The sequence below is a fragment of the Vulpes lagopus genome, chromosome 2 (genome assembly GCF_018345385.1).
Source record: "Vulpes lagopus strain Blue_001 chromosome 2, ASM1834538v1, whole genome shotgun sequence".
Lineage (NCBI taxonomy): Eukaryota > Metazoa > Chordata > Mammalia > Carnivora > Canidae > Vulpes > Vulpes lagopus.
Window position 1 is genome coordinate 86,996,570 of NC_054825.1, and position 11,094 is coordinate 87,007,663.

Here is an 11,094-nt window from a genome sequence, read left to right on the forward strand (position 1 = left end):
CTCTCCCTTTCCCTTTCTCTCATTGTCTCTAGAAAAACTGCTATGGAGAGGATAGTGACAATCGTAATTGCATCCATCTCAAGGAAATATTTACATTTGTTTTGCAAAAAAAGGGATACTGTCTTTTCTCAGGTGAGAACGCAGAGCCAGAGAAAGCCAACTCTAAAGTCCCTTTGCAAGTTTTTAACCACACCGATCCCGTCTTTATACAACAAATGCAGTTTTGACAAGAGCATATGTAAGTGAGAAATACTGGCGCGGCATGGGGAAAAGAAGCATGCATGCGAAACACACGACGTCTGGTTTGAGTCCGCCTTCGTCACCACCTAGAAATTGCAGTTTGGTTCTGGTCCTTTCCCTCCCGGGGTCTACGGGGGTCCGAGATCTCTCACGCGGAGTGGGGGCCGCGACTCCGCGCTCACCCTCCCCGCCAGCCGAGTGCGCAGCCACCCCCTTCCCTCCCGGCCCAGCGCCGCGGTCCCCCCCGCCTCTCTCCCCTCATCCTCGGCAGCCGGGCGGTCCGCTGCTCACTTGAGCAAGTCCTTCGACTCGGCCGACAGCCGAGCCATGTTGGCGGTGGAGAGGGCGGAAAGGTGCGGCGGCGGCGGCATCTGGCAGATGGTGCAGGGGCAGGGCAGCCCGGCCCAGTGCTGGAAGCCGCTGCCCAGCTGCAGGGCCGGCGGCGTGGAGGGCGCCTTGAGCAGAGAGTGGGGAGGTCGAATGGTGCCGATGGCGGGCAGCGAGGCGGCGGACAGCGGCGACGAGGCGTTGCCGGACGAGAGCGCGCCGCCCAGGATGGGGTGCACCGGGTGCACGGCGTTGGCGGCGTGTGCTGGGTGGCCGGCGGAATGGCCCACGGTCCCGCAGTGGAAGGCAGAGTGGTGGCCCCCGTAGATCTCGCCAACCAACCTCTTCATCTCCTCCAGGGAGCTGGTGAGCATGAGGATGTAGTTTCTGGCCAGCAGGAGAGTGGCGATCTTGGAGAGCTTGCGCACCGAGGGCCCGTGCGCGTAGGGCATGACCTCGCGCAGCCCGTCCATGGCTAGGTTGAGGTCGTGCATCCGCTTGCGCTCGCGGCCGTTGATCTTCAGCCGTAATTGCTGTAGGTCCTGCTCCGACAGCTGCTTCTTGATTTTGTACTTGCTACTCTCGCCCGTGGCCTTGGCGCCGGCCCGCGAGAGACTCTCCCCGGGCATCTTCTGCACCATGTCGCCCTGAGTGGAGGAGACCGAGTTGAGACGGCTCTCCTGGTGGTGGTGGTGGCGGTGGTGATGTTCCCTCAGATACATCTCATCCATGTCCGGCGATGAAGCTCTGCTGGAGACAGAGCTCGAATCAGAATTCATTTTATTACGGGGGATGCGGCCCTACCGTGGGGAGGCTTTAGGTGGGAAATTAAAGAAAATCTTGAATTAAAAAAAAAAAATCTGCACAGCCCAACGACCCACTTCTCAGCGACAAGACGTGAGAAGAAAAGCTGAAGCACTGCCTTTCCCCCTCCCCACTCCCTTCTCTCTGGCTCGGCTGTTTCCTGGACAGCGAGTTGGTGTATGCTTGCACTAACCTCACGCTGAAAAAGAGGGGCTTTTATAGAGCTGCGCCGGAGAAAAGAGACAAAAGGAACCCTCCTATCTATCCTGCGCTGGTTAGGATGACGTGCCATCATTCAGGGCGGTGCGCTTTGCTGTCCCATTTAGCAAGGATTCCTATTCATATTCATTGTGGGGCCGCCCTGGGACACCTCTGCTCAGAACCGCTAGGAGCCCCAAGGCACAAAACCCTCTGATTGACACACTCACCCCTCCAGCTCGCTCCTTCCTGATTTTTTTTTTTAAACTTTGCTCCCCCTCCCCCACAATTTCCCTAACCAAATCACACCTAAGGAATCGACCCACCGGAAGGAGAGAGGGCCGGGCAGTTGTCGGAGATTCCCCAGGATTTGGAGAGAGGAATCGAAACATTCTCTTTTCTGCACAGCAACTCCCAAGTTTTGGGAAATGTGAGCCAAAGAAGTCCTATGGAACTGTTTCAAGGACAGAGATGCGGTTGGAGGGCAGGTTCCACGCGCCGGGGGCGGGGGGGGGGGACCGCGTACCGATGTGCATTGTCTGACCTGGTTTGTATTAGGTGTCTTCTCCTAAACACCGACATCGTGTTCATTTTGTTTATTGGGCCCTTCTGATGTGGTTTCAATGGGATGTCCGTGTCTGGCGAAGGGTTTGCCTCCGACACAGTGTGGGGATGGGTCTCTTGTTTTTATTTTTGCTCTTTTTGTTTGTTTGGTTTTGGTCCCCTCGTTTAAATAAACAGATTACTGAAAGAATTTGCTTTGCACAATTCTTCAACTTCTCCCCCCCCCCCCCCCCCCCCGATCTGAGGCGGAAAAAAGCCTAGAGGAAAACCAAAAGATCCAACCCCGGCGTTCCGAGAAGAGCAAGTTGAGAAAGGGAAGGGAGGAAAAGGAGCCGAGGGGGCAGGGAGAGATCAGAGAGGTTCCCTAGAACTCCAGAGATTGTTCCTGCTGGGGCTCCCCCGCACCCCCAGAACCCGGCGCTCACGCAAGCTGGAGGGGCAGCTCCGCCGGGCGGCCTCGGGCCACTGTGCGGGCGCGCGGGGGGAGCATCGACAGCTCAGCGCCACCAGGCTGGGGCCGCCGCACTCAGGCGGGCCGGGGAAAGTGAGCGCTCAGGGTCGAATAAGAAACGACGAGTGTGTGTGCGTGTGCGTGTGCGTGTGCGTGTGTGTGTTCCGCAGCGAAGGGATCTGGAAAGCCCCTTAGGCGTGCGCGCCTGGGCACTGCGGTCAAGTGCACCGCGAATTCTGGGATAAAGGAGGCCCGGAGTTTGGAACCTTCGGTTCGGGTGCGGAGGCGGGTGCGGATCTTCCTTCCACCTTGCGTGTTTTTGTCCGTCGGGACTAGCTAAGCAGTGTGAGGGGAGGGAGAGTAGAAACCCCGGGGAGCCCCAGCGCGGCCTCAGTTAGAGCCTGGGCACCGCCACGCTCTGGGCTCTGAGGAACCAGACGCGAATGCCAGGTTGTGGCTGCGGGGATGGAAAATGCGAGACCGGAACAATCCCGGAATCTGGGTCAGCTAGGGCCTCGGACTGCGCGGCGGTTAGTTCCCCTCTCTAAGACTCTCGAAGTGGAGGAGGCCTCACTTCCATTGACACAAATGGAACGGTCACCCGAAGAGGGTAGTGTGCCCGGGCCCGGAGTCTGCACGCCCTGCGAGGCTGTGCCCCTTTGACAGTCTCTCCTCGAAAGCTGCGCTAGCAGTACCAGCCGGAGGGGGAGGCGCAGCATTGGGACTGATGCTGTTCTGCACGGAACTTTGCTTCTCTGTTAGAAAAGAAAATGGCCAAGAGGCCCTCCTCAAGGCCAGGACTTCGGTGCCCTTGAAGATTGGACTCACAGCTCCTATCCTCCTACTGTTTCCACCTCCGGAGAAGGAAAACTTATTAAAAGGAAGAATCCAAGAGATTGGATTGAATGAGGAAAGACTGATGTCCGAACGCACTTCTAATATCCAAGCCAAAGAAATGTTTAATTCGCCAGATGCATGCATTTGGGCAACATCCCCCCGAGCTGCTTCTGAGAAAAAGGGTTCCAGATCATCTGCATATATTCGGAAACAGTCTCAGGTGATGGAGGGAGGATGGGTGGAGAGGCGGGGTCCAGATCTGCGCTTCTCTGCTGCTCACGTCTTGCGGGCCCGGGGAGCCCTGGGAGCCCTGGGAGCCCTGGGAGCGCCACACGGAGGAATGCGGTTTCCCAGCTTTGGGCCAGCGCACAGGCCCGGCCCCGCCGTCCTCCTGTACCACCTTCCTGATCCTTGGGCATCCATGGACTTCGTTCTTTCTCATGTCCAAAATGAGAATGCTGCACCTCAGTTTTGATTTCAGGAAGTAAGCAAAGTCTAGTTTGAGCGAAGGATTGCAAATGAAGGAGTAGAAAAAAAAATCACGCTGCTAAAAGATATTTCACCTTAAAAGAAATCCCCATGTTCTCAGTGGACAATAGGAAATAAGGTGTAAACTTTTCTCAAAGTAATAGAGAAGGAGACAGGAAAAAAGGAAGAGGTCCTTGAAATGCGAGCGGAACAACTCACTTTGGGGGCTGGAAAGACAAACACCAGGGCTCTGGGAATCCAAACCAGAAGCCGCCCCCTCAGCCCCGCCCTTCCACCGAGTGGGGGACGCAGGCCACTGTGCCCGGCTCCGAGGGGGTGCAGCGCCGGGTGGGGACGGAGGGCCGCCTCTGCCTACGGGGACCGGACCCCTCCACCCTTAACAGATGTTCAGCTCCGGTAAAGCGAGGGTAGATCTGCGTGATGTGGCACATCTGCCGTGTCCAGGCCGAGGGCCCTCTGTCAGAGTCCGGGACGCGACGCGCCCTCTCCTCCCCGCTGTCCTGCCAGGCCTCTCTACAGTGAGCGTGGGACGGTCCTTGGTCCCGGGCCCCATCAGGGAAGCACTTCCCTGCCTCCTTGCAGGGGCCCAGACGCTCCTAAGGAAGCTTGTTCCCCACTCCCTACCTCTTGCGGGAACCAACAATGAGAACAGGGAGGAGGGAAGGAGCCACAACTTTGCTCTCCATGAAATGGGTTGGTACTGAACGGAACCCAAAAGGCAGAGGCGCCCCATCAGCTGTGCAGGCGCTGCTCCCCCGCGCTCTGCTGGCGGAGTCGCTCTGGCCTCAGGGACTCCCCCGCGAACGCCGCTCGGCCCTGGGGGCTCCGTCCCGGAGCGGCCCCTGCCCGGTGGGAGCCGAGCGCAGAGCAGGGGAGCGGCCCCGGCCGGAGGCTGCAGCAGCCCAGAGGAGCCTCAGCCGGAGACGCACCGTGACCTTGGCCCCGCCTGGGCCCCAGGCAAGGGACTTCAGACCCGCGGCGGCGCGGGGCCGCGCTCCCTCGGGCCACACCCGCGCCCCCCGCCGCTCGGGGCGCAGGGGGCGGCGCGGAGGCGGAGGCGGAGGCCGACCTCCCGCAACAGGTGCGTCCCAAGGCCCGCGCCGCTTCTCGCCACTCAGTCCTGCCCTGGCCGAGCCTGTGAGCTTCTCAGCCTTTGTGCTACCCCAGCCGGCAGCGGGTGGTCGCGGGGGCCGGGTCCGGAGAGCCGCTCGGCGTCCCCGCGCGCCCCGGGCGCACGGCCCCAGCTGTGCAGCCCCGGCTCCCGGGCACCCGGCTCCGGCGGCTTCCCGGCGCTCCCCGTCCCCCGCGCCCAATCCAGGTCTGCCGCGAGCGGCTCTTACCCTCGGCCGCGTGCGTGCGGCTCGGTGCCGCGCCCACCGCTGCGCAGCTGCAGCCACCGAGCTCCGCTGCAGAAGCTGCGGCTCGCCCGAGCCGCGGCCACTCGGGCTCAGGAGCGAGCACCCCCCGCCCCGGGGTCGGAGCCCGGAGGCGGGCGCCCTCGCTGGCTGACCCGGCCGGCGGCCCCTGCGAGGAGCCGGTACTCGGCAGCGTCCGGGGGCTCCCCTCGCTGCTCCAGCCTCAAACTTGACCGACACAAACTTTGGCCGAGACCGAACGGCGGGAGGCTGCCCTGTGGGCTTCACCTTTTAACCCAAACCCCCTTCCGAAACAGAAAAAATGAAAGGGAACCCCCAATATCTCTAAAGATGCCCCATCAAGTGCAACCGGAGGAATAGCCTGAAAACTGGCTGACCGCGGAGGAACTTCTCAAAAAGTAGTTTCTTTCTTTATCCGAGTAAAACAATCACTTCACCATAATAGCAGTGTGGGAGAGGGGGGGGGTCATCGAAGCTTTGATCAAAGAAACCGAGAGAGAGAGAGAGAGAGAGAGAGAGAGAGAGAGAGAGAGAGAGAGAAACGAGTTTTATAAAAAGTACATATCAGCATAAATCGCCGCCAGGCAGGGATTCTGTCCACTTGCAGCGGCGCATCCCGGGTGCCCGAGTGTGGCGAGAGCACTGAACTCCGAGCCCTGCAGTTGGAGATGCCAAAATCGAAATCCCAACAATTAAGTAGGTGCTAGAAGGGCCGGAGAGGATGGATCTGAGCCAACCGACTAAAATGTTTCTGTTTTCTGGGTTTCTTCATATTTTACAAAATAAACACTGTGTAGTTTTTCTCATCTTTAAAAAATCTGGCTTTCATGCAGGAAAAATAGCAGAAGTTGAAGGACAGCAGAATTTTATGAGGCGATAGTAACTGCTTTTTGCAACGTTGCATGTGAGACTGGAGGATGCGAGGAAGTCCCAGAATAGCATAAAATGATGAGGTGCTAATTATGTGAATATATAGACAAGTTAATACATTGGCAGAACTAGAAGTTTGATTTTAACGATGCATAAGCGGCAAGGCAGGCTAGAACTTACAGACTAATTATAATTATTTAAAGACTGACTTTAGTCAAAGGAGATATGAACTTCTGGGCTTCCATTATAGGATTTTGTTCAATTAGTGAGCATAGTTCAGTACTTTTTCTTCTTTGCTTTCTGGCAACATCTGCTCAATTGCCAAAACTACTGAATTTTCAATTCTGAGGAAAGTCTATAAATTGAAAACATTTTTCCTCAAGATTGGAATGTTTAGGTTGATTTAAATATCACTGGTGATCAATCACATAAACTGATGAGTTATATTAAAATTTGCATACTTATACACACAGTCTTGGCATGTGCCCTGACATTTTGGATTTGTGGCTCCGTTAATACCAATACTTTAAGAACCGTTAAGTAGATGATTTCTTATTAGTAGTTTATTGTTATTAATTTAATTCTTTGTGATTTTATAAAGACGCTGTATGCAGCTTGATATCTTAATACACAATGGCACAGAATACTAAATTCTGCTCTTGCTTTTGGAAGTTTTTGTATCATCTTCCAATTACGCATTTAAGTTCAACACATATTGCTATATTTTTTGCTAAAGTGCTTAAGGAATTTAGTTTTATTTTAGAGACAGATATTTATTTTAGATATGAGTACCCAATGTGGCAAATGTATTATTTTCATCTTGTGTTCAATAATGTTCATGGTCATACATAAAGTGTATAAAAAGATAGATGCCACGAAGAAATTAGAATATATGTATAGAGCAGCAGAGGATTAAAGAGAGGTTAACATTTATGTCATACACATAAGTTCTGAAACTTACATGTGTATTTGTGCAAATACAGTAAAATATTTATTTGAAGTCTTTGAGTCCTAAGCAAAAAGGAATGTTATTTTTTAGTTATTACACACCTGTTCATAAATAGAGTTGGAGTTAATATTATATTGACCTCTAACAAATACAGATTTACACACATTATTTTGAGAAAATGATAATTAAGGTGTCTATCTGCTACTGAACCTTGAAAAGTCAAAATGGCAGTTTTCAAAAATTAACATATCTATGGCTGATTCATTTTATAGAGAATCTGTGGTATGGACCGGGTGGAATCTTCTTCATCATTTCTAAAAACAAATGAAAATGTTATATATGTTCCTTTGTCATTAGCCCATTATATTTTTCTACTTATAAGTATGTTTTACTTTATTTGCATGACACCAACAGACTGAATATAAAGTTTATGAAACCAAATGGTCACCATTTATAATATTGACTGAATTTTCATCTGATGAAAATTCTGATATCTTTACATCATATCATAATATACAATACAATTAGAGCAATTATTCAGACAGTTCAAACCTCAAATCCTGTTATGTTTTGTAGGGGGAACGGGGATAAAAGAAGCAGGCTGAAAACAAATAATCACTTAATATTTCTAGATATTTCTTTTTATATTTTACTTGCAGACCAGACCAGTCTGAGTTTCCTCCTTAACAACTGATATGATATTCTTAATAGTATTATATCAAGCAGTTGTAGTAAAAACATCTTATACATTTGGGATATGTTAATTTTACAACATAAAATGATAATGGAAATTAATATCTTTTCATAACATAGAATTATTTAACATGTTGATGAGAGAAACTCGATAATCTTTTAAACCTACATTTTTTCCCCTAGTAAATTTGATTATTTATTCTACTACCTTTGTAATAAGAAATAGCAGAATATTGGACTACATGTGTTCATAGAAGCATTTCAATTAGATACTTTGGAACTTTCTTCCCTCCCCCCTTTTTATTATGGCAAGTCTAATAATATGAAAAGACTTTTAGAAAATAAACTTTGTAATCGAGGGGGAAAGAAAGAGGAGGTCATATAAAGCACTGTGCATGTGTCCTTAGATCATAATACACAATCTTGATTCTACCTTTGAGGGCATTTTGTGGAGTTATTTGTATGAAAGTGCTCCTCAAATGTATTTTGACTTTATAAACTTAGGGAAATGTAATCCTAGTAATATTTTAATATGGAGCACATCTGTGGCTGCTTTCTAAAGTCTGAGCAAGTTTGCTGATCATAGCTACATGCCAGGGAACTCCATGGCACTCTTCCTTCACTCATCCATCCTGCAATTTGTGATTAGGTCAGTGAAATTGCCAGAGAGAATGCTGTGGGAATGAGAACATCAACCAATCCTTTGAGGATGGGACTTCTGAATATTGGGATAGCTCAGAAACTGCTATTGAAGTAAAGTTGGAACCCTACTGAGAAATAGAATTTTTAATAGTTAATACTAAAGCTACCCTGATGCTGCTGGACAGTGCTCCCAAATAAGTCCCTGATTTTTTTCTCCTGACAAAAGGGGAAAAAAGCAACTTTTTAACCTTACTTTTAAAACCTTTTAACATTATACTGAAGGACAACTCCACTGTCCCAATAATTGCTTATAATGCAGTAGTGCATTTACTTAGAGTACAAGACTATGAAATGCATAGTTAGAAAAAGGCCATTTTTATTTTGTTGACATGTACTTATAGGCTTATTTTAAAATTCTTTCCAGAGTGAATTTTCACCCCTTCTGGGTAATGGTTTTATATGTGATTTATTTGTATAAAAAGAAAAATGTAATTCTGCATATACTTTTTTCAAGGACACTTGCTACACTTGCCTTATCTTTTCATCTTTATCAAAGTTTTGCCTCCTGAAAAGAAAAGCGGTGGATAATAGCTCTTTTGCTCCCATTAGATTTATTAATTGAAGTGATTACATTCAATGGAAAATAATGCTTTTGGGGAAAGTAATGCCAATAACAGACACCCCATAGAAAAATACTGCTGAAAGATAATGTGTGGCGGAAAGATGGAGGCTAAGAGTCTATAAGCAATTCTACTTAAGAGTTTTAAATAGCTGTAGAAACTGAAAGTAAAGGGTATATGCAACCTGGCATTGAAACCCTTTTTTAAGACAGGACTAGAGTAAGAGGGGAATAGCTCCTCTCAACATTTGTGGTTTCCTTCATATCCCTATTTGAGAAAGCCAACAATAATAAAGGGAACAAAAATGCATAGTAACAAAGAATACAAATACACGTGGAATAACGTGTAGAATTCTTTAAAAAGTTGTGTTTTGGCCAAAGCTGGCAAACGCCATGAGGTTATATGAAAGATAAGTTCTGGGAGAGATATTCAGTATTTTTTAAAAGAACTGTTTTGTTGTAAACATCTTAGAGATGCCACTTCCCCATTGCTGAGAGTGCCCTTCTCATGCTATGAAGACCAGAGACAGATATTACACAAGTCAAGACCTCATAAAACCCAGAAAATTTCCTGTGTAGGATTTGCTGCTTACCAGCTGTGCAGTTACCTAAGTTTCTTACCATTTCTGAACTTTTGTTTTGTCATCTGCACAATGAAAAATAGTAATACTCTTGACATATACCACTGTGAGAGCTAAGTAGTGCTTTGTAAACCTTTTAAAATCATGCAGTATTATGCTTTTGAAATGCGATATTGTCTTACTCTGTTTTCTGTATATATTTTTACCAGCCAAAAATATTTGTTAAGCTTTATTCTTTCATAGTTTACCTTGTAAAAATATTATCCTGGTATTCTTTTAACATTGTCTTATATCAACCCTCACTATTAAGGCAGGACTCATCCTTTCCCATTGCCCCCACTGCCTGGCAAGTTGAGAATTAGTAGTAAATAAAAAGTATACCAAAGTACCTCTTTGAAGTTGGAGCCGGTACTTGGAAACTATAACTTTTAGAAATAAAATTAAGATATAGATTCATCAGTTTCAAAAGGCAGTATAAAGAGTTCTCAGTTCCTCAAACAATGTGGTTGGGAAGTTTCTATTGTTTATTAGTTATAAAGAAAGACTTTAGGAATAAACATGATTTAAAATTTGCTTTGTTTTTCTCTTATGGAAAGCCCTGGATACGAGTAGGCTTATTTAAAGTCTGAATCCCAATCAAAATTTTACAAACTCAGTCTTGCTGTTAATATCTAATCACATATCCATCCTTGATACCCGTGGCTCAGGGTGGGGATTCTTTGGGTCTATTGGACCAGGATTGGTTTCATACGGAGAAGCAGGGTTGTGCTATTTGCCATTTGGGATTTGGAAAACCCAATGAGTAGTACTGAGTCAATCCTACTTTGATCTGGTCAGAGTCCTACCACTGATATCTTGGGAAAAAAACCCAAACCAGGTATTGCTCATTCATTCATTCATTCATTCATGTCAGCATATTTGTTTAAAAAATTATTTATTCATAAGAGACATACAGAGAGAGAGGCAGAGGGAGAACTAGGCTCCCTGTGGGGAGCCGGATGCGGAACTCGATCCCAGGACCCCTGGGTCACACCCTGAGCCAAAGGCTGACTCTCAACCACTGAGCCACCCAGGCATCTCTATTTCAGCATTTATTGAGTATGTCCTATATATCACCCCAATTAGAGGTTCTGGGGGAAATGAAGTCAAAGAAAATATGACCCCCCTGAACTTATGGTGTTATATCCTACATGCTAAAAAGACAAGAGGGCCAATCATTTCCTGAAAGAACTATAAACGTGACCTTTAGATTTTGGTGATTAATATTGGCCATTTTAAAAGACTGGGCTCTCATTCTGGAGGCAGAGAGAACAGACCTTTAAGAATATGTCTTCTTGTTTTAGGTTGCTTTCTCTTCGTGCAGCACATTTATTTAGAAAGTGACCCCAGACAACAGGAGTGAGGGTGTGGGGAGAGTAAAAGACAGAAAGAGGAATGGTCAATGAAAAGACGTT

General features: G+C 48.1%; 1 protein-coding gene across 1 annotated transcript; it reads right to left on the reverse strand.

Annotated features, from left to right (window-relative positions):
• Positions 1 to 527: 527 nt before the first annotated feature.
• On the reverse strand, positions 528 to 1,346 carry OLIG3 (oligodendrocyte transcription factor 3). Its single transcript, XM_041737344.1, has one exon. It carries the CDS (start codon positions 1,344 to 1,346, stop codon positions 528 to 530), a length of 819 nt encoding a protein of 272 aa, XP_041593278.1.
• Positions 1,347 to 11,094: the final 9,748 nt, after the last annotated feature.

What these genes read in the sequence shown, in the direction of transcription:
- OLIG3 (XM_041737344.1), bottom strand. Translation starts at nt 1,346, where the DNA reads ATGAATTCTGATTCGAGCTCTGTCTCCAGCAGAGCTTCATCGCCGGAC.